At 58.0% G+C, this 27344-nt stretch overlaps 1 protein-coding gene across 1 annotated transcript; it reads left to right on the top strand.

Annotated features, from left to right (window-relative positions):
• Positions 1 to 48: 48 nt before the first annotated feature.
• CNTN2 (contactin 2) lies at positions 49 to 27344 on the top strand. Its single transcript, XM_028120325.2, has 23 exons — positions 49 to 148; positions 9375 to 9530; positions 13431 to 13575; positions 13712 to 13887; positions 14019 to 14114; positions 14492 to 14701; positions 14978 to 15077; positions 16419 to 16594; positions 16976 to 17112; positions 17608 to 17737; positions 19155 to 19305; positions 19431 to 19558; positions 19901 to 20076; positions 20602 to 20722; positions 21248 to 21406; positions 21820 to 21969; positions 23828 to 23898; positions 24207 to 24441; positions 24773 to 24885; positions 25342 to 25528; positions 26063 to 26175; positions 26635 to 26803; positions 27235 to 27344. Exons 2-23 carry the CDS (start codon positions 9461 to 9463, stop codon positions 27342 to 27344), a joined length of 3123 nt encoding a protein of 1040 aa, XP_027976126.1. The 5' UTR covers positions 49 to 148; positions 9375 to 9460.

Raw genomic sequence — 27344 nt, 5'->3', positions numbered from 1 at the left:
CCCCTGCCACCCCAGGACCGCGGCCCGCCGCCGAGGGGAGCAGGGGAGGAGAGAAGGGCGGCCCCGGGGGCCAGCGGCCGGGCTGGCTCCGGCTCACCGCCTCGGGCAGCGTTCACCTGCCCCAGCCAACACCCTTCTTTCTCCCCAGGTAGGTGCCAACCGCTTTTGTCTCCCCCAACTCGGGGGGGGGGGGAGGGGAAGGGGGCTTCCCGGCGCTGCTGCGGCTCAGGGTCTCCGGCTCAGTTTCCTTGCAACTTGGGAGGGGGCAGGGGCAGAGCAGGAGCCCCGACCCGTTGCGGCTGCGGCCAGTCTGACTTCTCGCCCAGCCCCTGGGGGGGCAGCCACCGAACCGGAGGTCCCCTCCACCCTGTCTACGTGGGTGGCATCCTCAGGGGCCTGGCAGGCCGATCCTGGCCGGGAAGCTGGACCCTAGTGGTGTCCAGGTGTCCAGGAATTCCAGCCGGTCCTGACACCTGCCTACAGAGAGGGCAGGGGCCCCAGGGCCTGCCTGGCGCCCAGGGCCAGGACCAGATGGTCCATGAGGCCAAGCCCCAGACTCTGGCCTGCACACACCACCACCCGCCCCCACCTCCCCCAGGAGTCCCTGGGTGGAATTGAGCCTGACCATCCAGACCTGAGGTGGCCTTGAGTCTACCTCTGTGGGGTGACCCCTTTGCAAAGTCTTGCTTCAGTTAGAGGCTGTGGAAGAGAGAGGGGGGAGTGGAACTCAAGTTTGGGCAAAAGCCTGTCCAGGAGTGGGGACTTAGGGAGGAGAAACTGAGGCAAGTCCCATCCCCAAGGGTGAGAAGCTGGGAAGCCAGGGCTGAAATTCCTTTTCTTCCCCCACCCCAACCTTGCCTTCTCCCCAGATTCCCTCCCCTCCTCCTCACTGGTGGGAGGGAAGAATTGGCATCAAGTTCGCCTTTCCCTAGAGGAAAGGGGCCCGGGGAGAAGGGGGGAGGGCTCATCTTGGTCCAGAAAGAGAGAGTACCATGGGGCTTACATCACCCACCAGAGAGGTGGGGGAAGCAGCCTCAGCCCGTGTCCAGAGCTGAATCCTGTTGCCTTCCCCAGGAGGGATTCCCAGGTATGGGAAACAAAAAAGGGGCTGAGATGACACAGCACCTGTGGAAGGGGACAGTCCAGGTGCTACGTGGAGACAAAGTCGGGACCCTTCAGCCACACAACACTGGGGGCTGAGCCTGTGTCCTGGGAGGAAAAGCTGTCAGTCAAGGTTGTCTGGAGGTTTGGGAATCCAGGCAGACCAGGAGAGGGTGGCCCATGAGAAGGGCAGGTTCTCTGGCCCCCAAAGTACCTGCCCTTAACGTTCCCCCTTCTCCAACAATCAGCCTGTGACTGGTCAGACCCCATTGCCCTTCCTTTCAGCCTGACTCCCCCAGAACCCCCAGCCCCCTTCCCAGCCCAGCATCCTTTTCCCTCTGTTCAGGGGCGGGCAGAAGAAGAACAGCCCGAATAACCCAGTCCCTCAGGAGGCTCCCAAGATCTTCTTCTGGGCTGCAGCCTGGGGCTCCTCCCCTGACCCTCTGGCCAGAGAGATGCTCTGTCCACTTAGCCTCCCATTCACCCTCAGAGGGACCAGATGAGCCACTGGAGATCAAGGGCAGCAAAGGGTGGGCCACCTGTGGGAGAGGCTGATGGGACCCTGGCTCCTGAGGGTGGAGCAGGGAAATGGTACCCTGACTCCTGGCCTTGGGAGGAGGGACTTCTGCCCCCCCCCACCCCCAGAGATGGCAACATCCAAGCCCCTCCCCAGGGTGCCTCACCAGTTAACCCCTTCCTAGCCAGGCTGCAAAACTACTCGAGCAAGGCTTTTGCCACAAGGTCAGAGTTATTCCTAATTTCCCAAGGGATCTATCGGGAGTCCTCAGCCAGCAGAAGGGAGGAGGGAGACAGATGGGAAGGGGGCATCAAAGTCACGTAAGGTTCACCCGTCCTTCTGGTGCTCCCCAGCAGGAAGGGAAGCAGAGGCACCCAGGCGGACAGGTGCCTGGAGCTGGGTCCCCTGCTCTTTCAACTCTTACAACTCCTTCATCTTCTACTCCCCCACCTGGCCAAGCTCTTCGCTCACACTCCCTTCCCTGGCCGAGTGTACCCCTCCAGCCTCAGGTCTCAACCTCCCTCCACACCATTGCCCTGCCAGATTTCACTCCTTATGCAACTCTCTTCCAGCACCTTCTCTGCCGGCAGTTGTTCAAATAGAGACACGTGTAGTTGGGCTTCTGTGTTCAACGGGATGGTTGTACATATTGTCTCTGACTGACCGAATTTAGTCCTCAGGAGCGAGTACGCAGAATGGGGTCTCCCCAGGGCACCCTCTCGGACCCTGAGGCCATGAGGGAAGCAATACATTTGGGGTGGGTGGGAGGATGTATGTGTCCCCTGCTCCCACGTCCTCAAGCCAAATGTTTGTGAGAAAGCATATCTCAGAGATGATCTGTAAACCTGACCATGGGTGCTATTTGTGATCTAGGGAAGATTCCTAGGGCAGAACCAGGGGCTGAGCAAGAGGTGGGCGATACACAGGGAAAGAAGAACCAGAGCAAAGAACATGCCAGTGGAACAGGAGGGATTGAAGTCAGACTGCTAAAGACACCTCCTAGCCAGGAAGATGAGCCATGAGGAGGAGGGGCAATCTCCTCTCCTCTCCGGGGACTATTCAGAGGGTTTGACGACTGGGGTCCGGGCCACAGCTAGACAGCCCTGACTGGAGGCAGATGTGGGGTGGACGGCCCTCTAAATTCCTTCCAGCCTCGGGTTATGTTCTTTCAAAAGGTAACGGGGTGACTCATAAGAAGACAGAGATCCTTTTCAGCCCCTTCCGCAGGCTGGCCGTCTCTCATTCTTCTGAACCACCCTAATCTCCCTCGCACCTCACAAGGGGGTTTGCGAACCTGGAAAGTTCATGGGGGTTTCCGTGGACTCTGCGCCCTGATGGGAACCATCTTGGAGTAGAGAAGTCCTTTCTTTGGCTTAATGACTTCTCTTCGTGCAAAATGAGCCCATGTTTCCGTGTTCATGCAAAGGTGTGACGCTGTCACCCAAAACTGAGCACTCCCTGCCCCAGGACACATGCAGGCCCAAGCGCACCTCAGCACCCTTCTCATCTAACGAGCCCACCCCCACCCCGCAACCATCCAGATGAACCTGCTGGATCTCCTCCAGCCGTAGCCCCCATCCTCTCAAAGTGTGCCGACTCCTAGGCCCCCATCCTGCGTTTGGCTGGAAGGCAGCCTTCCTGCAGTACGGCCCAAGAGACACAGTTAATCTGGGCCCCGGAGCAGAAACCAATCTGAGGGGAGGAGCAGGTCCAAATGCACCCCCACCAGGCTTGGCTCTGAAGCAGCCTGCAGGAAACTGTCCAGGAACTGGGGGGAGTCTCCGCTCTGCAGAGATCATGGGACATAGGGAAATTGGTCCGCTGATTTCTTCCTAATATGGTTCTTCAGAACCAAGTTGAAACATCCTAATTCTGGCCTCTCAAACAGGGATGGTCCTTCCAAACCCCTTGCTCAGTCTGTCCCACTCCACCCTGGCAGGGGAGTGGGGAAAATCTGGGTCTCGGTACGGCTTGCCCCCTACCACGAGCTCCTCCCAGGAGGACGCAAGGCTCTCTCTTCTTCCAGTGCCCACTCTGAGGCGTCTCTCCAAGGGAGAGGCCCAGGGCAGGAGAGTCAGAGACTCCAGGCAGCAGAGGACGGGCCAGACTCCCCTGGTGCCGAAAGCTCAGACAAATGCGGGAGCCTGGGGTCACAGCTCCCCCCCAGAGGGCACAGCAGAGCCTTGGCTCGGGGCTCGGAACCAGCTGCTAGTACAAAGAACCTGCAGAGAAAACTGGGGAGTGGGAAGGGAGGGAGCACATGGAGGGGGCTGGGGAGAGACCCAGCTGCACAACTCCCCTGTCCCCACCCAGTCCCTGTCCCCCACTGGGGACTGAGGAGGTCCCCATCCCACCCAAATCTGTCCTAAGGACCTCCTCCAGTTCAGGGCACCAGCCTTTCCCACCGAGACCTTTCCACCACTACCCTCCTCTCCCAGCAGCTCCGGCCCTTCCTGGCCTGTGGCCCCACCAGGCCACCACAGACCCCTGTCCTTCCAGAGAGGTGTGGAGTGGTTCAGACGTTCCTGGAGGACAGTGATCCTATCCTGGGTGGCTGTTCCCTCCCTAGGCAGAGTGCCCCTCCCATCCTGGACCCTGCAGGCAGGAGGTGGGGGTGGTCGAGGAGCAGGGCCTGCTGGGAGCGCCCACGTGCATGTCCTCACCAGGTGCCCTCCTGAACACACGCGCTCTGGGTGTGATTCGATGTGCTTGTGCCCTCGTCTTGGATGGTGTGCTTGCAGCTACTTGCCCGGGCCTGTTGCACCTGTGGGGCAGAGCAGAGGAAGGCGCCTGCCCAGGGAGACTGTGGGAATCCGTCAGCATCCCACACATCTGTGAGCGCCGCCCGAATGTCATGACCGTGTGGGAGTGAGTCGGCCTCGGGCGGCGTCTGTCTGTGTCCCTCGGTGTGCCGGGGCCCATGCTGGAGGTCCCGGGAGGGTTGTCAGGGGTAAGATCTGATCTTTTCTGAGTACTCACTAAGGCCAGGCCCGCTGCTGACCCCCCCAGAGCCCCTTCTCATCCCCATTTTGCAGGTGGGGAAACTGAGGCTCGGAGAGGGTAGGTAATGAATGTAAGAGCTAGGGTTATGCTAGTTAGTTGTATGCTAACTAGTAAGGGCCAAGCCGGTTGGCACAGAGCTCAGGCCGTTAACCACTATGCTGCGCTGCAGGATGGAGGATGGTGGGTAGCCGAGAGGCTCCCGCAGTACTTCTTGGCTTATAATAAGTCACTTAGTCTCTGCCCTCAACTGGGCTCCAAACTTCCCCTTATCCTACCAGCACCCATTTCAAAGTCGCCAAACCCCTCAGTACTGAAATCTCCATTAGCCAGGGGAAGGAGAGACCAAGTCAGGGCCAGGAGCTGGGTGTCCCAAGTGGTTGCATTCAGGCAGAGTGTATCTGTCATTTTCTAGCTGGTTCCGTGCAGGGGTCCTCAGCCCAGAAAACCCTGTCGTGTGCTGGAGTCTGGCTCACAGCTTTCCATCCTGCAGCTGTCCCCCGGGGGTGAACACACGCGCGTGAACACACCCAGCAATTCAGCCCACTTCCCCTGGTGCCCCTGAACCCCCAAGCAGCCCATTCCCTCATGTGCTGCCGCCACACAGGACCAACCCCTGATGGTGCCAGCCTGCATCTGCCTGTGCCAGCCTGTGCCAGCCTGCACCCCTGCACCCCTGCACCAGGGCAGCTGGCCTGGGCCAGGCTTGGCTGGCTCCGGGCTCAGAGGGCCGTCTCTGGGCCTGGCATAGCTCCACTCCTGCCTTGCTCCCGACAAAAAGGCCTCCTCCCTCCTGGGCATTCTAGAATGTGTCATAGGGCAGATGGTATAGGGAAATGACTGGGCCACTTAGTGGGTCAGGAAGCTCTGCAAAGGCTGTGTGTTCATCAGTCTCTCCCCAGGGCTTAGCACAATGCCTGGCACGTGGTAATAAACACTGGAAGGGAAAGGGATATGGGGCAAAACTGGATGCCAGCTGCCTCACCTTCAGGGAGGCAAGAAGCTCAAACTTTGACCCAGGCTCCGGGTGTGTGTGTGTGTGTGTGTGTGTGTGTGTGTGTGTGTGTGTTCAAACAAGTCCTTGGCACACAGTGGAGTCAATGTACATATGATTGGCCTGACTGGTCTCTAGTGTTCCCCAAAGGCAACCCCAAGAGTTCCTCGATCCCAGCCCCTCCCCAAGCCATGTCCCTTCTGAGGCAGGTCTCAGTCCCCAGGGGCTGCCCAGGGCCCATCAGCCCAAGGTGACTGATAAAAGTCTGGATTAAACTGAAGTGTAGAATGAGCAGTGGGATTGTGTTATGCATGATGTACGCCCATGGTAAGAGCTAACAGGTAATTCTGACCACTGCAGTGAGAAGTGCTCCAGGGTGAGTGGTCCTCCTGGCAGGTCACAGAGAAACAAGGCAGGAACTGGGTCGTCATGCCCTGTGCTGAGGACACACACACACACACACACACACACACACACACACACACCAGACGTACCCATAAACAGACACAGACACATGCATAGAAACAAAGACCAGACCACACATATACACAGGGACATAGAGACACAGCACACAGATGCAAATAGACATCACATACCTGCGTGCGCATGCACGTGCACACACACTCCCCCGCCCAACACTCGCCAGCACTGCTGGTGGGCAGCACCAGACTCCTGCCCCGGAGCCTCCAGCCCCAGCCCCAGCTCCCTCGGTCATCTGTTTCTGCTTTGCTTGGGCACACTCAGGATGACTGCCCGGAGCCCAGCCCAGGCTCCTCCCTGAGCGCGCACCCTGCCCCCTCCCTGAGCTCCTAGGAATGGCAGGCAGACAAAGGGCAGGAAGCAAACGATGATGGAGCACCTTCTCTGTGCCAGACTCCAGGACGCGCCGCACCAGCACCCAGGGGCGTTTTCAAAATTTTGGAACCAAGGAACCCTTTGTTTAAAGGGAACTTCCAGGAGGTGAAGCGGGTACAAGTGGACCTGCTCTGGCTGAAATGGGGAAGGGATCTGGAGCCCCATCCTCTCTCCATTCCCCCATCCGAACCGTGACCCCAAGGCAAGTCCAAACAGCCCCGGACTTCTGCAGGGCGCTCCATCACCTCCTTTCCCACTCAGAACAGCTCTGGAACCTAAGTGTTATGACATCCACGTGGTAGATGAGCAAACCGAGCTTCCCCCAGGAGGAATAACCTGTCCAGGCTCACAAAGCTGTGAGGAAAGGAAGGCATATCACTGACTCCTATCTGTGGATTCCAAAGCCTGTGATGATTCGCAGTGCTCTCGTGGCTCCCTATCAGGAGCATAGCATCCAGGGCCATACTTCTAGATTCTTCCATGACAAAACACCCTGCTGACCTTAGAGACCTGAGTGTGTGAGTGTGCGTGTGTGTGTATGTGTGTGCGTGTGTGTGTGAGTGTGTATGTGAAGGTGTGTGGGGAAGAGAGTGGGAGTATGTGTGAAAGTGTATAAAAGTGTCTGAGAAAGTATGTGAGACGAAGAGACGGAGTGTGCGTGTGTGCATGTGAGAGGGTGTGTCTGAGAGACAGTGTGTCCGTGAGTCTATGAGTATGAGAGAGAGTGTGTGTGAGGGTGTGTGGCCTGGGGAGTTGGCCCTCGGGCAGCCCTTGGGGAGCATGAAGCCTGGCGCCCCCGAATCAGCTCTGCGGAGAGTGGGAGTGTGTGACAGCGTGTGTCCACTGCTGGAGGAGCTGGTCACAGCCGCTTGCCATCAGTTGAATGCGACCCACAAGTCACACCTACTGTTCGCGGGGCACTTGCTGGGCACCAGCCATACCAAGATGAAGGAGTGGGTCTCTGTCCTTGGGGAGCGCACAGGCTCTGAATGGAGGCAGATGCACCTCCACGGGGGGCGGGGGGCGCCAAGGGTCTAGTCGCGAGCAGAGCTGCAGTCTGTGTGCCTGTGGGGGCCTCTGAAGGGCTTCCTGGCCAGTACAGAATTTCTGGGCTCCAGTCTGGAACTGAAAGTGGCAAGGACAGAGAGGGGGTGCATGGGCATGGAGAGGTGGCACCTGGGCGCCTTCCTGACAAAGGGAAGTGGATATGAGGCTGGCCGTGGGGCAGAAGAGGGAGTGCCATATGTTTAAACACCACTGCCCCACCCCCACCAACACCCAGCTTCTCAGCCCACAGCCTCCCTGACTCCCCCTCCCCTCCCTCTCAGGAGGCTGAGAAAGGCTGCAGGCGGCCAGATGTTGAGGTTCAAAGGGGTTTGGGAGTCCTTGCTTTCCAAAGGACTAGAGCATGAAGTGAGACCGGGAGATCCCGGCCTTGCATTGGTCTTTAGACCCTGCACTGGCCCTGGCGGCAGACTCTGAAGTCATTTGTAGCCTGCCTTCCCCTCCCCCCGCCGTCCTCCCCCTTCAGGGGACAGCATCCCAGGCCCTCAGCCACGCTGCATTCTCTGGGGGCACTGCAGTCTCAGAGCACCCATCTTACAGATGAAGACACTCAGACCCAGAGATGGTGTGGGTCTTGCCACCAGGCTCTCCCCCAGTCTCAGCCCCCTCTGCCTTTTCAGGCTTCTGGAAAGGTGCAAGGCAGAGAAGCAGAATCTGCATCTGGGTTATCTGCTCCCCATGGCAGCTCTGATGGGGAGCCCTGGGAGCCCAGTGACCCAGGCTCCCTCTAAAACCGAAAAGCAGACCCCTGAGATTCCACACTACCCCCAGAACTCAGAACACCAGCCTGGAGATGGGGAGCAGATGGAAAGGCTGGGCCTGCCCGCCCCTCTCAGGATGAGGCCCCATCTCGCTTCCTGATGGAGGGGAGCTCTGACTTGCTCTGGGTGCCCCTGCCCAGGGAACAGGTTCTCCAGAGCTCCAGGATTTAACCAAGTCTCTGTATAAGAGGAAGGCTCCTCTGGGAGCCACATTAAGCTTGGATCCTAGAAGGCCTGTGGGGGCCCATCAGCCCTCCTAGCTGGGGAGCACCGCTGATGGGGCCAAGGCTAGGGCTCCATGGTGCACAGAAGATAAGTGCCTCACCTGGGGCCCAGGTGAGAGGGTGTGAATAAACCAGTGAAACTCCTCCTCGCTGCTAGAAAAACAAGGAAGACCCCCCCTTTTTTAAAGATTTTATTTATTTGACAGAGAGAGACACAGCAAGAGAGGGAATACAAAGAGGGGGAGAGGGAGAAGCAGGCTTCCCGCTGAGCAGAGAGCCCGATGTGGGGCTTGATCCCAGGACCCTGAGATCATGACCTGAGCCAAAGGCAGATGCTTAACGACTGAGCCACCCAGGCACCCCGACCCTGAGAGACTTAAGGCAGCTCCCAGAGGGGCTTATCACCCCCAAACCCTGGCAGCTGTGGGGGAGGGGCAGGGGAAATTGGGCCCCAAACCCTGGAGGAGGAAGATGCTCCCCACCACCCAGGCAGGGCCCTGTTCTCTTCTGGACCCTACATCAAGAGCTATTACCGCTGAGGGGCAGGTGGGTTCTTGCCTCCCAATTAGTTACTGCTTTTACCTCCCGAGCAAACCCCTGCTGGCTGCAGGGGAGGGGGGGGCATGTACAGGGCAGAGCCAGACTCCCAGGGGCCCCCTGGTAGGCACTCAGCCCGGAAAGAGCTCCTCTGTAACAGCCAAGCCCCTTCCCCTGGGGGCTTGGGGAGGGTGAGTGCAGAGCAATTCCGGCCTCTCCCCAGGCTGGGGGAGAAGCACTGCCTACTTACCAGTGAGCCAGGACGAAGCCGGGAGGGGCGCTCCTCGGCTCAGAGTCCTCCCCATCCTCTGCCTCCCTAGGTCCTTCTCAGCCTCCAGCTGGACTCTCCCCGCGCTGGGCTGAGCCTCCTCTCCTCTGCCCCCCATTGCCGCCCAGGACACCCACCATGGGGATACCCACCAGGAGGAAGTCACACCTGCTGCTGCTGGTCGCTGTGGTCCTTGTCTCCTCTCCAGGTATGAGGGTTCATCTGGGCTCCAAAACCCAGCAGGATGATTCTATTGCTCTATTATTGCTATTATTTTAGTGATGACTTCAGAAATCATTGACCCTGCATTGCTGTGGCACTTAGATTTTTGAGGCCATTTCCTTGCTAAAATTTTCCCATTTGTGGATCTTACCTTCCCTTCGAGGTCAGAAGGAATGAGTCTCCACCATAATATAGATGAAGGAAGCACGATCCAGAGAGGCTGAGGCTTGCCTTGGGCCCCACGGCAAGATTATGGCACGATCAGATCTCCATGATCTTGTCATCTAGCTGCAACCCCTAAGGAGCCGTGCTGTCCAATAGGGTAGCCAATAGCCACATGGAACGATTAGAACCGAGATTAAATTAAATTTTACAATTAGTCTTTCCGTTGTGCAAGCCACATTTTAAGGGCTAATAACCATATTGGATAGCACAGATTCTAGAACATTTCCATCATCACAGGAAGTTCTATCGGATCCTCCCGCTCTAGCGTCCTCTGACATGAGGAGACGGGGATCGATACCACAAAACTCTAGGAGGGCTCCCCAGGGCCACGCTGTGGCCTGGCAGACAGACCAAGTGCAGGACGTGAGAAGACGGGAGACAGAGCACAGGGCGGCCGAGGCTGAAGGCCGGAGGCAAGCGTTCTCTTGCCAGGGGAGCCGTGAGGTAGGGAGCGCACTGGAGGCAGGCGGGCAGAAGAGGGCAGCTGGGGCCCAGACCCAGGCTGGCCGGCCCCTGGGGAGTATGCGGGGAAGAAGGTGCCTGAGACCCAGTCCATCCAAGAGCTGGAGGGAGGTCCCCCGCTACCTGCTCCTGCCCTGGGGGGGGGCCTGTTGGGACTGCCTGGCCTCTCCGCCCTGACCCCCAGCCCAGATCAATAGACGCCTCCTTTCTCCGTAGAGACCTCCATGGGAGAAGGCGTCCCCGTCCCCCGCCCTTCCGGAGTCCTAGCCGCTTCCACTCCTCCTCCCGGCCCCACGCCCCTGCAAGACTGCGGCAGGCCCGTTTTAGGTTCTGTCTCACCCGGGGGGACTCCACTGGCACACTTCCCGATGTTCTCATTACCTCCTAACTGCCTTCCAGGCCTGCCCCCGAATCAGTGAGGCTGCAGGGAAACAGGGCTGACCCAAAGGCCGGACTGAGGCTCTCAGCGCCCCGCCCCCTGCCCGGGGCCAAAGGAGCCGTGGAGGGTGGGGAGCTCAGGCTGCACCGAGCAGCAGACAGCCACCCCTGAGAGAGCAGAGGAGAGGCTCCGGGGGTCCTCAGCACTGGCCCCCGTGTCGGGGCCAGCTCAGGCCCGGACCACATCACCTGAGGCAGGGGGTGTGGGTAGCTGCTGGGCTCTTAGACCCAGGGATGCAGGAAGGCCCAGGGAGAGGGGACCCAGTCTGCCACATCCCCGAGCCCCAGAGACCCGAGTGGAACATCCCATCACTGGCTCTCACCCCTCCCAGAAAGGTGGCTCCCCTCGCTAACCTGCCCTGGAGAAGCAGCCTTGGGTCGCTGGCACCCAGGCCAGGAAAGGCAGCGAGGAGGCCCCTCTATGTTTGCGTCTCTCTAGCCCCTTCCTCTGAGGCTTCCAGATGCCCATGTTTGGGGGAGCAGAGTTGCCAGAACAGGGAATCAGAATCAGAGAGGATGTGGAACACGGGCAGCAAGGAAGGGGGCGTATGTGTGTGTGTGGTGGGCGCGAGTGCAGCCTCAGAGGAAGGTGTGGGGTGAATGAGAGTGTGTTTGTGGATGTTTAAGACGGTGGCAATGCCAGCGAGTTGTTGCGTGGACCGGGTGCTACATTTGGGGGGATGACGAATGTGCATGGAAAACCTTCCAGCAAGAGTGATGGCTCTCGGCCCCCGCCGCCCTCCAGAGGGAGCGCCCCTCTGCGGGGTGGGGGTGGGGGGGAGGACCGGCCTCTGATGGCTCTGATGGGAACTGAGGGGAAGAATCATGGCCACTGTGGCTGAGGACGCCGGCTACGGGTGCGGCTGGCCAGGATCCAAATCCCTGGATCTGCTCCTCCTCGCTGTGCGATTTGGGGCAAACTATTGAACTTTCCTAAATCTCAGTTTCCACATTAGGGAAGTAAGGAAATGTCAGTGCCTGTCTTGTAACGAGGGTAGGAGAAGAAATACGAAGTGTGGCATCCGATAAAGAGTAAGCACGCAAGGGGCGCCTGGGTGGCTCAGTCGTTAAGTGTCTGCCTTTGGCTCAGGTCATGATCCCAGGGTCCTGGGATCGAGCCCCGCATTGGGCTCCCTGTTTGGCAGGAAGCCTGCGTCTCCCTCTCCCACCCCTGCTGCTTGTGTTCCTTCTCTCGCTGTGTCTCGCTCTGTCAAATAAATAAATAAAATCTTAAAAAAAAAAAAAAGAGTAAGCACTCAAATAGCACCTGTTTTTATCAGTAGGAATACGTGCATGTGTATAAATAAGCACACGCAGACATTTGTAGCTGGATGTGCGTGGAACAGATGTGTGCATGACTGTGTATCTGACGGGATAGCTCAGAGAGGTAAGTACGTATGTGTGTGTGTGTGTGTGTGCGTGCACGTGCACACACACGCATGTAAAGATGTGTAGGCGAGAGAGAGGTGTGGGCGGATATTGGGCCGAGGGTGCGTACATGGCTGAGTGCAGAGGACAAAGCTTTCTCAGGAAGAAAGCCAGTCTTAAAGCCTCAGTGCGCCCCAGGCCCCCTCAGCCACCGCCCCACCCCCACAGTTACTGGAAGCGCCTGTTACACAAGGTGGCCTCCAGCTGCCCGGCTGCCCCTGCCGCCCCCCCTTCCCCGTCGGTCCTGGCAGTCCCAGCTGGGGCAGGGGTCCCTACGCCCCACCACCATCATTAACTTGGGATTAAGCTGCGCTCTCTGACCCAGATGATGCTGGCACCGCTGCTGTGGCCTCTGAGGCCTGGGGCGGCAGGGAGGGAGAGCGATGGGTGGTGGGGAGGGCGATGGGGGATGCCATTTCAGGGAGCCCTGCCTCCTTCCTCATTCTGAGAGCTGCTTAACAGCCGCCCTCATTCCCTGGGGTACAGGGCTTGGCCTCAGCTGTGGCATGGGGGTGCACCCCCCACCCCTGGAGCGGGGCCGGCAGCTGGATGCGCAGGGAGAGGAGGCACTAATTGGTTAATGGGGAGCTCACCCCCCACAACTCACCAAGGAGGGCCTGAAACCAGCTGCATTGAGGGGTAGGAGCCAATTAGGGGTGGCCTGGTTCCTGCCCGACACCACAAAGGCCAAAAGCATGACGGACCCCACGAGTCAGCAAACAGAGCCCGCTCCCCAGCCCTGTGGGAAGGCAGGTGTGAAACACTGCCCTCTGTGCCTCAGTGTCCCCCGCCCAGATGAGGTTGAACAATGGGGCCTGGAGAAAGAGGCATCCGCCCTGGCACGAGGCCAGGCATGAAAACTCCATTTGTACCAGGGATACCCATTTGCTCAGCAAATTCAGGAGACGGGAGTCTAGACCTGCATGTGCCACAGACTTGCCTTGTGACCACAAACGAGTCATTTCATCTCCCAGGCCTCTCTCTCTTGAATTGTCACACTGGAACTGTATAAAGATGCCTCCAAAGCAAACTGCACCCCCCCCCATAACCCCTTCCTTCTTCCCCTACCCTCCACCCTACCCCGTGCTTGGGTCCCGCAGACATTTCCAGAGCACACACCCTGTGCCAGACGGAACACTCCTCCAGACCCAGGGGGGCGGGTTCCTCGGCTGCACTGGCCACATTTTGAGGGCTTGATAGCTGGGGCTCTTGGCTACAGTATTGGGCAGTGCAGAAAATGGCATCTTGCCATCCTCACAGAATGTTCTATTGGACAGCACTGCCCTATCGGGCCCTAGGCCCTGAGGCCTCTGGTGGTGTCCCCCATCTACAGCTCAGAGTTCAGCCCGGGGATCCCCGGCCACCTTTGGGCCAGTCTTTGAAGATCAGCCCCTCGGTCTGCTATTCCCAGAGGAGTCCACGGAGGAGAAGGTGACGCTGGCTTGCCGGGCCCGGGCCAGCCCTCCAGCCACCTATAGGTGAGACCCCCCCCCCCATGGCGGGTGCGGGAGGCCCCAGGCAGCCATGCAGGTTTTCCTCACCCCAACCCTGCCCCCAGGCTGGGTCCAGCCAAGCGGGACTCAGGAGGGTCTCCCCCTCTGCCCCCGGCTGCAGGTGGAAGATGAACGGCACCGAGATGAAGCTGGAGCCAGACTCCCGCCACCAGCTGGTGGGGGGTAACCTGGTCATCATGAACCCCACCAAGGCCCAGGACGCCGGCGTCTACCAGTGCCTAGCCTCCAACGCAGTGGGCACCGTCGTCAGCAGGGAGGCTGTTCTCCGCTTCGGCTGTGAGACCCATGGGGTGCTGCGCTTCGGGGGAGGGCAGTAGGGGGCTGGGAAGAGTGTCCAGAAAGGGCAGGTAACTACGTCCCGTGGAGGCTTGGAGGACGGTGCCCGAGTGCCTGGTCTTTATCTCCAGTTCTGCAGGAGTTCTCGAAGGAGGAGCGAGACCCGGTGAAAACCCACGAAGGCTGGGGGGTGATGCTGCCCTGTAACCCGCCCGCGCACTACCCAGGTGAGTCGGGACCCTGGCCCACGGTTAGACACAGGGCACAGGAGGGACCTCCAGTCACTCAGGGATGGAGTAAAAGGTAGTGAGTGGCCCTTGGAAGCACGGACCCCTGGTTCCCCAGCTCAAAATGATTTTGTGTTTCCTTCATGGGTCTGTCATTTTCTAGCTCTGTGCCCTGCCTCCGCCTTCAGACTGGGAGCACCCCGAGGGCAGGGGCAACGTCACATCTTTCTTCTAGGGCTCCCTCAGGGCCACCTCAGAGCCCCAGGCCTCAGGACTAGGTCTAGAGATCCCTAGGGTCTGCATGCTGAGGGGCCCACCCACAGCTGCCCCCTCAGCCCAGCGCCCCGTGGTTTCCTCAAACTCCCCACGTCCCATAGGCCTGTCCTACCGCTGGCTCCTCAATGAGTTCCCCAACTTCATCCCGACGGACGGGCGTCACTTCGTGTCCCAGACCACGGGGAACCTGTACATCGCCCGGACCAATGCCTCAGACCTGGGCAACTACTCCTGCCTGGCCACCAGCCACATGGACTTCTCCACCAAGAGCGTCTTCAGCAAGTTCGCTCAGCTCAACCTGGCTGCTGAAGGTCAGGGTCGGTGGGCATGGTGCGGAAGGGGGAGCTGGAAGGCTCGGCGGATAATGGGAAAAGAGAGTTCCCCTCAGAAGTTGTGAAGAGCGGTTCACAGAGCCCAGGGTCTGGGGCCTGAACCCCGGGTCCTCCGGCTGCAGGGTCCCAGACCAGGCCCCCAAGGGGGAACAGGGGTCAAGAAAGAGTCGGCTCTGAGCTGTGCTGAGGTCCTAAGCCCAGCAGCACCTGGCCTGCAACCCTTGTGTCCGATCTGCAAAATCCCTCTCTTCCCAGATACCAGGCTCTTCGCACCCAGCATCAAGGCTCGGTTCCCAGCAGAGACCTATGCGCTGGTAGGGCAGCAGGTCACCCTGGAGTGCTTCGCCTTCGGGAAGTGAGTGGTGGAGGAGGGAGGGGGCAGGCCAGGACACAGCCTCTCAGAGCCCCTCCGGGGCCCGGGTGACCCCAGGGAGAGGGCAGGCAGGGTCTGGCAGCGCGGTGGACGACAGTGGGTAGGGACCACCCCTCACTGAGCACTGTCACTCGGAGTGAAGGGGCCTGACACATTCTGGGTGCTCCCAGCAAGGCGGGACAGGCTCAGGGGGCTGATGCACACCCCAGGCTGGAGGCAGGTAGCGCCACGCACGAATCCCAACCTGGGCGGCCTGGTTCAAATCCCAGCTCTGTCACTGGCTGGCTGCGAGGCCGTGGATAAACTACTTAACCTCTCTGTGCCTCTGCGTCCTTACTTGTACGTGGTAATCATCATAAATAGTACCTGCATCACAGGCAGGGGAGAGGCAAGAAGTGGGTTAATACACATGACGTGCCTAGAACAGTGTCTGGCATTTAGTAAGTATTCTATGCATGCTAACAGTTCTCTTTTAAAAATTGCAATAGAAATCCTGTTCTCCCAGAGAAAGGATTCGTTGGAACAGGGCTAAGCAAATAGCAGGTGCTCTACAAATGTTTGTAGAACAGTGTGATTTGCACATTGGTCTCCTCTTCCCTCATGTCTCCTATGGATACCTAGGATGTCCCTGCTCTGTGAAAAGTTATTGGGCTTCCAGAAAATTCATATTTAAAGCATGTGGGGGGCACCTGGGTGGCTCAGTTCGTTAAGCTTCTGACTCTTATCTCAGCCCAGGTCTTGATCTCAGGGTCCTGGGTTTGAGCCCCATGTCCGGCTCCAAGCTGGGAGGGGAGCCTACTTTAAAAAAAAAGAAAGAAAGAAAGTACATGGAAGGTTAATGTATTAACCCTTTCAGACTCACTGATACCTTAGTCCATTTTAGTAAATGAATCACTAATAAGTAGAGGCCTTTTGAAAAGTAAAGGCAAAGCCTGTTGGGGAGAGGGGAAGGGGACCCACAGAACCACAGGTCACAGACCATTGCTGAGGAAGGCAGTCCCAGAAGACGCTCGGTGGCCAGTGCAGGGTGGGGGCAGGGAGAGCAAACCAGCTTCAGGGTACAAACCACAAGGAAGTTCACTGGTGTCACAAGTACTGCAGGGGAGAGGAGAGAGGAACCCTACTTCTTGCTTCTCCCCTGCCTGTGCTCTGAGCCTACCTGGGAGAGGCCCCGCCCTTCCCCCTTGCCCCTCTCCTTCCCGCCCTCCTCCCCATCCCCACCTGCCCAGCACCTCAGGAGGGCGTGAGAATCTTCAAGAGCTGCGGGCACAGGGGAGTCTGCCTAGCGCAGCCCACCTGCTCTGGCTTTGTCTCCCCTGCCAGCCCCGTCCCCCAGATCAAGTGGCGCAAAGTGGACGGCTCCTTGTCCCCCCAGTGGGCCACCGCTGAGCCCACCCTGCAGATCCCCAGCGTCAGCTTCGAGGACGAAGGCACCTATGAGTGTGAGGCGGAGAACTCCAAGGGCCGCGACACCGTCCAGGGCCGCATCATCGTGCAGGGTACACAGCTGGGACACGCTCCCCCTGCCTTCACTCTTACCCCTGAGGAAGCAGATCCAAAAGTCAAGGAGGGGAGGCCCCCTTACTTAAGCCCTCCTGCCCCAGGATTGCACTGGATGTGGAAACAGAAGCTCAGAGCTTCACTCGGGGTTGCAGAGAGCACATGGAAGGCTTTAGAATGCTTTAAGTTGCTAAAAGAGCCACTGGCACAGACACCAAGTGCCAACTTCCTTCAACCGGCTTCCTCCCCAACCCCCAACCCCGTCCCGGAACGCCGAGGGCGCCCTCTGCTGTCTATCACAGGAACTGCAATCCGGGTCCACTGTGACCGGGAGGCTCCTCCCAGCTCATCCCCGGCCTTTCTCCCCCTTCCTCCCGCAGCTCAGCCCGAGTGGCTGAAGGTGATCTCAGACATGGAGGCTGACATCGGTTCCAACCTGCGTTGGGGCTGTGCAGCGGCCGGCAAACCCCGGCCCACGGTGCGCTGGCTGCGGAACGGGGAGCCTCTGGCCTCCCAGGTAGGACACTTGGGGCTTCCCACACATCAGCAGTCCACTGCTCACCTGGTTCCCTCACCTTCCAGACTTTCCTCCCTGACTCTGCACCACCACTGGCAGCCTCTATGGGACAATTAAGGCACCACGGGGCGGGTGGTTCTAGGTGCTTCTTTCCATCCCAGATTCACATGGCCACCAGCTGGTCACCAGGACAGAGTCCTGACTCGAGGGTCCAGAGACCTGGATCCGGGCACAATTGAGTCACAAAATCACTTTGTGGTCCTGGGTAGGTCACCTTGTCCCTCTGGCTTCAGTGTGCTGATCTGCAGGGGCCTGGGGAACACGAGTCCTGGGATTCCAGGAGGCCCTGAGATGGGCAAATGAGCCCCATCGACGGGGCGGTGGCCGCCTAGAGTCTCCACTGCCCCCAGCACCCCCCTTCCCCCCTGCCCCGTCCTCCAGCACTCCAGCAGTCCTCATGCCCCTCATGCCCCACCCCTACTCTCTTGGGCACAGTCCCGTGTCGAGGTGCTGGCTGGGGACCTGCGCTTCTCCAAGCTGAGCCTGGAGGACTCGGGCATGTACCAGTGTGTGGCGGAGAACAAGCACGGCACCATCTATGCCAGTGCCGAGCTGGCTGTGCAAGGTACGGGCCCAGGTGGGCAGGGGCCATCGGCAAAGACACGCAGGTAGGGGCTTCCAGCGTTCTGAACTGCGGCGTTTCTAAACACATGAACACACGCGGGCAGCTTCCCGCAGTCTTCCAGTGGCTTCTGAGCAGAACAGAGGGATCGAAGAAAGGAGACGAGACACTAGATTGGGAGCGTCCCAAAGACGGGGTCTCTGGCTTGTACCATATCTGGCATGTTTAAAGTAAGTTGTTGGCTGCTATGAACAAGGGGGCGAAAATCATCGGCAACCAAATCAATTAGATTTGTGTTTAAACCAGCCCCTTCCGCTATGTGACCTTTGGCAACTTAATTTTCTGTGTCTCAGTTTCTTGATGTATAAAAGGTGGGCAATAACAGTCCTGCCCTTGTGCTGCTCTTTGGAAGAGGAAATGAGATAGAGAGGACCTGTCTGTCACGGAACAGGTGCCCAATAAATGTCCACTGGTGCTAGTGTTCTTAGTTATATGATTTGAGCTCACGGGGCCTTGGTTTCCTCATCTGTAAAATGGGTATAGTGGTACCTACCTCATCAAGTTGTAGTGAGCTTAACTAAGACTCGTTCTTTTATTCGTTCCTTCAACCAATATTTATTCAACACCTTCTAAGGAGTGAACATGAAAGATAAGATCTCTGCCTTCAAGTATCTTACAATCCAGTGGAGAGAGAGGGACAAGCACAAAATCATGTAATTAAACAATTTTGGACAGCCATAATAAAATTACAGTATAAAGAAAATCCAGCGGAGTGGTAGGAGGAAGGTGGGCCAGTTAGGGTGGCCAGACCTCTTGGAGGAAGTCATATTTGGAGTGTGACCTGAGTGTTAACAAGGAGCCAGCCATACAAAGATCTGAGGGATTTTTAAGCAAAATGTATGGCAAGTGCAAAGGTCCTGAGGCAGGAAAAAACGTTGGCATCCCCAAAGGACAGAAAATGGCCCAGGTGGTTGGAGCATAATAAATGAAGGAGAGTGGTGTGAGAAGTGAGTGGAGGGGTAGGGTCATATTTGTGAGCCCTTGTGAGGAGCTGGACTTCATCCTGAGTGTGTGTTTAAGTTTCTTAAAAGATATGCCAGGCTGCTGAGTGGAGGAAGAGATTGTAGAAAGAAAGTGCAAAAACAGGAAGACCAACTGGGGGGGGGGTGCTTTTCAATAGTTCTGCAGGAGATTTGGTGGCTTGGGCCTGCGTGGTGGCGGTTAGGGGGGGTGACCAGAAGGGGCTGGATTCTGGGTGTATTTGGGCAGTGCAGCTACTGCAAGTCACTCATGGATTGGCCTCGGAGGGTACGTAAAGTAAGTAAAGTGTGTAACGTGGAGCCAGGGGACGTCTTCATCAAGGCAATGGGCAGGGTTAGGATTCCCTGGGTGACTGCAGGGCACTCCCCTTTCCTTCTAGCCCTGGCCCCCGACTTCAGGCTGAACCCTGTAAAGCGTCTGATCCCTGCAGCCCGCGGGGGAGAGATTGCTATCCCCTGTCAGCCCCGGGCGGCTCCGAAGGCCGTGGTACTCTGGAGCAAAGGCACTGAGATTTTGGTCAACAGCAGCAGGTACAACCCCTACTCCACCCGGCCCAATTCCTGCTCCTCCTCATCCACCCTGAAGGCAAGTCCCCTTCCCGCGATGACGACACTGTGACCCTAGGTTGGCCAGATCTGCTTTCTCCTTGCTGCAGAGTGACTGTAACTCCGGAAGGCACCTTGATCATAAGAAACATCAGTCGGTCAGATGAAGGCAAATACACCTGCTTTGCTGAGAACTTCATGGGGAAAGCCAACAGCACGGGCATCCTATCTGTGCGAGGTGAGGGGTGTGGCGTGGCAGATGGCAGGTAGCCCAGCTGCCACGGGGTGCCAGTCCCTCCTCACCACCCTGCTCTTGTGTTTTACACCTTCCTCCTAGTTGAGTTTTGAGGCTATCCCAGGATTGGACTTCATTTGGGACCACCCCCTTGCCACCATCCAGAATCTACTCCTGCCTCCCTCTCACACATTCGTGAGGCTCCTAGGAGGTCAAGATCCTGTTGGCCATGCTGCCTCTTCTCTTTCCTGGGGCTTAGGGTCAAACCCTCTCACCCTGCCCTGCTGCCTCTGCCTGGGCCTCTTTCCTCCCCCATCCACCCAGGGACATTGTTTTGCTTGGCAGATGCAACCAAGATCACTCTAGCCCCCTCGAGTGCGGACATCAACTTGGGAGATAGCCTGACCCTGCAATGCCACGCCTCCCATGACCCCACCATGGATCTCACCTTCATCTGGACCCTGGATGACTTCCCCATAGACCTTGATAAGCCTGGGGGTCACTACCGGAGAGCCAGCACGGTAAGGCCTGAAACCAGAAGACTCACGGCTCCTCCCTCCGACAGAAAGGGGACCCAAGATGTCCTTAACTGTGACTACCCCCAGAGCCTTTCCCCATTCCCTCAGGAATGCATGCATGGCAAACTCATCCTTGGATTCAGAAGAAGCCCCTACCTTAGACAGGCAATTCCCTGGATCCCACCTGAAGGCCATGCATTTAGGAGAGGGTTAGGGACAAACCTGGAATGCCAGGCGCCCAGCAAAGCCTCCACTACTGTTCTTGTTTCCTGACCCCAACGCAAATGACATCATCAACTTGGACCACAGTTGACTGTCTCCATAACAAACTGTTGTTTAGTCCCATGGTACTAAGAGAGGAGAAGCTGATACCTCCCGCTGAACAGACAGAAACCCCGAGATGCTGAGGGGTCCATGGACATAACAGAGCAGGGGACTCTGAGCCCTACCTCATGTCTCATGGCTCACTGCACTAGCCAGGGCCCCGTCCTCTGACCTGCTCGCCCACTCTCTGTCCCCCATGTGCAGAAGGAGACAGTTGGGGATCTGACCATCCTGAATGCGCAGCTGCGTCACGGCGGGAAGTACACGTGCATGGCCCAAACAGTGGTGGACAGTGCGTCCAAGGAGGCCACAGTCCTGGTCCGAGGTGATGGGGTTTCCCAACCCGCTCCTGCCCCAACGCCCTCAGGGGCCAGCTGGGCTACTCTGTCCTTTCCTCCCTTACTCCCCTCCTCTCCCAGAAGGCTGTGGGGAAGAGCTTTTGACAGAGAAGGGCTTCTAAGTCCCCGGAGCCGAACTTATCCCATGGTTTTTTGAAGGTCCCAGATGAATAAAATATTCCTTCTCCAGAGTCACAATTTTAAAGATCCACTTCCCAAGACAGGAGAACTCGGCTGAGGCCAGCAGTTTTCAAAGCCTAGTGCTGGGAAATCTATACACATCTTTACGTGAGGGCCTCTGTGAGCCCCTCCAGCCTGGGACACATTTCTCCAACCTCCCAGTCCCCCATCTGCTGCTGCCCCCATTCCTGGCCCTCCCACCCCGGACGTGTTTACTGCGCCCTCTGCTGCCTCCTCTGGGTACTGCACCAGCCCGAGCCAGCCGGGAGGAGATTGGCTCACATTTGAAGCTGCCCAGTTCTGACTCACTGCACTCTGACCCCCTGGTGCAGGTCCACCAGGTCCCCCAGGAGGCGTGGTGGTGAGGAACATTGGCGACACCACCGTCCAGCTCAGCTGGAGCCGAGGTTTCGACAACCACAGCCCCATTGCCAAGTACACCCTGCAAGCCCGCACTCCACCTGCAGGGAAGTGGAAGCAGGTTCGCACCAGTAAGTGTGAGGTTCCACCCAGGTCAGTGCAGATAAGGCCTGGCTGAGCCGGGAACTTCCGAGAGGGACAAGCTTAGTTCCTCTGCCTGCAGGGAGCTCCCCGGCCCTTGGGGGAGGCGGTCCCACAGATGGCAAGAGAGTGGGAAGAGAGCTGGAGAAGGGAGCGCTCAGTCTGTGCCCTTAGAACATTGACAGACCATCTCTGGGGCTCACACTGATGCACACAGCATCAACAGAGGCCCCCGGGGAAGGGAAGTCTACTAGTTTTCCCATCCTTTCTAAAAGAGGTGCTGAGCACTGAGCATATGGCAGGCACCACCGTGAGGGCTGGATATGAGGTGAGTCAGGCCTAGTCCCTGCCCTTTCCATCTAGACTAACAAGTGCCAGCACCCTGACTCCGGGTCCCTTGCAGATCCCGCCAACATCGAGGGCAACGCCGAGACCGCCCAGGTGCTGGGCCTCACACCCTGGATGGACTATGAGTTCCGGGTCTTAGCCAGCAACATCCTGGGCACCGGGGAGCCCAGTGGGCCCTCTAGCAAAATCCGGACCAAGGAAGCAGGTCAGAGTCCTGGGGGTCCCAAAGAGAAGTAACGTCAGGGCACAGCCCCTAGCCCTCCTGAGAGGGAACCCCAGGGGAGCAGCAATTACAGGAGTTCCCACCTTGCTCACCAGGCTTCGGACTGTAACAAAACAGATGAGAAAGGGACACAGTCAGGGCAAGGCCGTTGCACCACACGATTCATTCTGCCCTGGGCCATGGCCTGGGCCTGTTGGGGCTGGAAGAACCATCCAGTCCAAACTCCTCCTTTTAAAAAATGGCCCAACCTTATAACCGCATGTGAATCTACGATGATCTCAAAATAAAAGGAAAAATCGAAGTCTGGAGAAAAGAAGAGTCACATCGGCAGAGCCTGGACTTGAACCCAGGACCATGGGGTGATGGGCAGACGTCCTCCCTGGTAGTACGTGAGCTGCTGAAATCAGTTAATAAGGAAGGTGTGTGTGTTTGTGTGTGTGTGTAGGGAAGAAGTCCGTGTCTCTAAATCCTTCAGAGCAGGTGGAATGGGACAATCTTCCCATAAGCCTCCCTGAAAGGCAGGTAGGTGTCACATCTTGAGTGGGGAAGGAAGGAGAGAGAAGCCAGGAGAGGCACCTGCCCACCCTCTGAGACTTTCACAGCTGAAGCTCCAGAATGAGAACCTTGGGGTCCTGAGATGGGCAACATGGAATCAGGACCCTGTCTCCCTTTCCCCGGCCACCCAGCCATCCCCCGCCCCCCGCCACCATGTGTAGTAAGGGTCTGTCTCCCTGTGTCCCTTAAACATGGTTTCCCATATGCCCCAGGCCAACTCTCCAGTCAGTCAACATTTTTAACCGGTACCTCTCCAGAGTAAGGAATTCCAGAAAAAGCCCCTTCTTTGGTTGAACTTCTCAGAGAGACAAATGAAGGGAGGGGAGTGGTCTCCTTCATTCTGGTATCCCAGGAGTTGGTGAGCAAAAGACAGCTAGGGTGCAGAACAAAGATGATGGGCTTTGAAATCAGAAGAGTTGAGTTCAAATTTGAACTGTGCCATTTATTAGCTGTGTGACCTTAGGCAAGTCACTCAACTGCTCTGGGCCTTGGTCTTTCCACTTGACAAGGGTGATGAGAACGCCCACCTCACAGGATCACATGGGCAATGTGGTTAAGCACCCCTTGCACATTACAAGGCCCTAAACTACTGACATCAGAATCAAGTGGTAAGTTTCCCCTTGCGGGATTCTTTGTGGAAATATTTTGATGCTCAGGCAAGTTACCCCCTGCCAAGATTCGTGATCTAATTAAATAGAGTCTTGTTTTAATATCAGCTTTGTTGAATACTAGAGACAATTAGGAAATTAAATCTGCCATGAAGAGAAAAATAATAATAAAACCCCCTGCAACCCAAAAGAAATATTTTTTGCATTAACTGCTGTTCCAGATGATTTATTGCCCTCATTTTAGAGCAAACTGGAGTTGGTCTCTTTTATTTACTTTAAACTGACAGGAGAGAAGAAGACAAAGATCACTTATGGAGCATCAACTAGTACGGAGCATGGATTGGTACACGAGCTAGGCACCATCGTGTTCGATTTTATTCTTCTTAGAGCCCTTTGAGAGAAACATTATTATCCTCATCTTACGGAGAGGGGACTCAGGCTCAGAGAGGTTAAGTAACTTGCCCAGGGACATAGAGCTAGTAAGTGGCAGAGGTGGGACTTGATGTCACGTCTCCGTTGACTCCAGAGCCCACATCCAGAGGGCCTGTTGGAGGACAAAACTACGGCCAGGGTGAAGGGGTGTCCCCTTCCTAGTCTGCTGCATGGGCACGGGCGCGAGGCTTATGCCCCGTCACGGTCCATTCACAAGCCACATCTGTGTCCCTTGGCCCTGACAGCCCCCTCGGTGGCACCCTCAGGACTCAGCGGAGGGGGTGGAGCCCCCGGAGAGCTCATCGTCAACTGGACGGTAAGCTGCAGGGACAGAGGCAGAACCGTGCCTCCAAGCTCTCTGGAGGGACACGTCCTGCCCCCCACCCGTCCCCACGCACCTCCAGATTTGCGCTGCGTGTAGAGAGGACCCAGACAGAGCCGCTGTGCGGCCCTGAGTGGGGGCGGGCAGCATCCTCTCCCCTCCCCTGGCACTCACTGCAGGACCCTCCCCCCCCCCCCGCCCAGCCCCGGGGCTGCCCCGCTTGGCCGAGGCTGCCTGGGGCCGGAGGCCGGCCAGGCAAACGCCCGGTGGCCCCTCGCCCACGCCACACTCTTGCCCCCCAGCCCATGTCGCGGGAGTACCAGAACGGAGACGGCTTCGGCTACCTGCTGTCCTTCCGCAGGCAGGGCAGCGACCGCTGGCAAACCGCCCGGGTGCCCGGCGCCCACACCCAGCACTTCGTCTACAGCAACGACAGCGTCCGGCCCTACACGCCCTTCGAGGTCAAGATCCGCAGCTACAACCGCCGCGGGGAAGGGCCCGAGAGCCTCCTGGCGCTGGTGTACTCCGCCGAGGAAGGTGCGCCCCTCCCCCGGCCCCGCCCCCGCCACTCGGCCGTGGGGTGTACGTGCGGAGGGTGCTGCTCACACCGCAGCTCGGTGCCACCCCAGGGGCTCGGGAGGGCCCCCGGCCTCATTCCCAGCCCTGGCTACCTTGTCTCCCGCCCAGGCCTGGGGGAAGGAGGAGGGGGGCTCTCTGGGAAGAGAAGCGGGCCTGGGGGATGCTGTGGCCTTCATCCAGGGCCCTGCGGTCTCGAATACCCTAAGCAAGGGCAGTCCCGGGCGACAGCTTCTCTGTAGGACACAGGGAGGCCCCGGGGAATCCAAACCCATTCTCTATCGGTCCCCAGAGCCCAGGGTGGCCCCTACCAAGGTCTGGGCCAAGGGGGTGTCATCTTCAGAGATGAACGTGACCTGGGAACCGGTGCAGCAGGACATGAATGGCATCCTCTTGGGGTATGAGGTGAGCACTGACCTGGGACCTGGGAGAGGAAGGGGGGCTGGGGGCACCTCACAGCTCACTCACTGGTCGCTCCTCCTGGGATCACTCATTCACTGACGTGGGGAACTGCCGCAGTCTGGGCGGCCCTGGGGAGGCAGCCTTAGCCAAGCCCCTGTGGCTGATGTCCAGAGCCGAAGACTGACCTGTGGACAGCCTTGAAGTGAAGTGCTTGCCTAGAGCCAGCCCTGCCTGGGCTCTCTGCGGGGCGCCAGCAAGCCGGCGGCGACGCGCACGTGTCCCTGCTGTCTTGGAGCTCATGACCTAGTGTCCGGGGTCTGAGACCCGAGACCAGGTCAGAAGGACCAGAGGGAGCAGGAGAGGAATAGAATGTCGGTGGCCAGGGCCAGGGTCAGGGTCAGGGTCGCCCTGAGGTGTGGGCTTGGCTGCTGACCCTAGGGGTCTCCCTGCCCCTTTCAGCTCCGCTACTGGAAGGCTGGCGACAAAGAAGCAGCCGCTGACCGAGTGAGGACAGCCGGGCTGGACACCAGTGCCCTAGTCACTGGCCTGCACCCCAACACCAAGTACCACGTGACCGTGCGGGCCTACAACCGGGCAGGCACTGGGCCCGCCAGCCCTTCTGCCGATGCCACCACCATGAAGCCCCGTGAGTCTGTCCCCTGGGGGGTGGGAGGGCCTCTAGAACCACTCTCTCCCCTGCGATAAGACTAATGTTCTAGCCCACTAACCCCGGGCTGGACAGATACAAAACCACAAGACTAATGAAAATAGGGGTGCCTCGGTAGCTCAGTGGGTTAAGTATCACTTCAGCTCAGGCTGTGATCCTGGGGTGCTGGGATCAAACCCCGCATTGGGCTCCCTGCTCATCAGGGAGCCTGCTTCTCCCCTTCCCTCTGCCCCTCCCCCCACTCATGCTCAAATTCTTTCTCTAAATAAATAAATGAAATGTTTAAAGAAAAAAAAGACTAATGAAAATAGGGAGAATTCATGGCCTCTGAAGCACCTCTCCCTTCTCCAGCCTTTGGGTTTTCATGAGGTTTGTTTCTTAGGCAGCAGATAGATAGAATGTTCTGGGTTTAACGGCTGTGGGCAGACACCTAGAAAAAGACCGGCTAAGGCAAGGGGGCGGCTGATGAGGAAACATTGGGAACATTTCTCAATTTTCTCCCTCCTCCGGCAGCCCCACAGCGCCCTCCTGGCAACATCTCCTGGACTTTCTCAAGCTCCAGTCTTAGTATCAAGTGGGATCCTGTGGTTCCTCTCCGTAATGAGTCTGCAGTCACAGGGTATAAGGTAAGGAAGGGCCCCTACCAGGCACTGAGTGGTCGGGCACAGCGCCTCTGCATTTCCAGGGGACACAGGGAGCTGCAGTGTGGAGCAAGAGGGCTCCGAGTCAGACATAAGCAGAGTTTGGGATTGTTGGAGACACAAAATATAGGTAGCTTGTAGCAGAGACAGAAGAAAAGGGTCTGGAGGGAGGACGGCGGGAAGGCAGGGCTCAAGGGGGCGGCGATGGACTAGGTGAAGCCTGAGGGTCCTTCCAGCCTAAGGAGTCTGCAAAGATGGTTCAGCTGCTTGCAAGCTTTCCTCCCACCAGTGAGGAGCTTGTTCAAGAGCCTGGTCCGGGTCAACAGGCAACAGGAAAGGTGAGGACCAGCACCAAATGGGCACCTCCCCGTGCCCAGAGCTGGGGAAGAGAGAAGAATCAGAGGCTGTAAGTAAACTCTAACTTGGCTAACCTCCTCCCCCCAGATGCTGTACCAGAATGACTTACACCCGACTCCCACGCTCCACCTCACCAGCAGGAACTGGATAGACATTGCCGTTCCGGAAGACATCGGCCATGCCCTGGTGCAGATTCGGACCACAGGACCTGGAGGGGACGGGACCCCAGCAGAAGTCCACATTGTGAGGAATGGAGGTGCTGTCTCTTCCCCACCTTATCCCCCAGGAGCATCAGGGTCCATCCAGATGCCTGATGAAGGAACCATTCCCACCCAAACCAACCCCAACTCAGCCAGACCCCCAGGGGAAAGAGGAAGGGAGGCAGGAATGGAGTGTAACCGAGTCCTGGCACGGCCCTCCCTGCCACCCGTGCCCCACCCCCACACATCCCTGAGGGCCAGGGAGGAGTGAGCTCCCTTCACGGGGTACAGGGCCGGTCTCGGGACTGCAGAAGCAAAGGTCTTAGAAAATGCTGTAGGAGCAGGGCTGAGAACACCTCCCAGCCCTGAAGCCGCCCTCCCCGAGTCTCCTTAGCCAAGGTTTGGATCCTGTCCTGGGGGTGGGTCGGGGGCAGGCTGGCCCCAAGCCCAGCGGACACAGCCCCACTTTTCCACCTGCTGGTTTCAGGCACAAGCATGATGGTGGAGAACTCTGCAATCAGCCCGGCCCCACATCCTGGCACCATTCTCTCCTCATTGGTGGCAATGCTGGTCCTCGAAGGCTACCTGGAGCTCTGA

This window comes from Eumetopias jubatus, unplaced genomic scaffold, assembly GCF_037043125.1.
Source record: "Eumetopias jubatus isolate StellerSeaLion01/CBP00866 unplaced genomic scaffold, mEumJub1_p1.0 scaffold_12, whole genome shotgun sequence".
Classification (NCBI taxonomy): Eukaryota; Metazoa; Chordata; class Mammalia; order Carnivora; family Otariidae; genus Eumetopias; species Eumetopias jubatus.
Note: the sequence above shows the minus strand (reverse complement) of the source record. Positions and strands in the feature narration are given on the sequence as shown.

Excerpts from the sequence above, each read along its gene's own strand:
- CNTN2 (XM_028120325.2), top strand. The coding sequence starts at position 9,461 with ATGGGGATACCCACCAGGAGGAAGTCACACCTGCTGCTGCTGGTCGCT. Across the intron at positions 14,115-14,491 it reads CCCGCCCGCGCACTACCCAG|GCCTGTCCTACCGCTGGCTC; the intron begins GTGAGTCGGGAC and ends CACGTCCCATAG. Across the intron at positions 19,306-19,430 it reads ATTTTGGTCAACAGCAGCAG|AGTGACTGTAACTCCGGAAG; the intron begins GTACAACCCCTA and ends TCCTTGCTGCAG.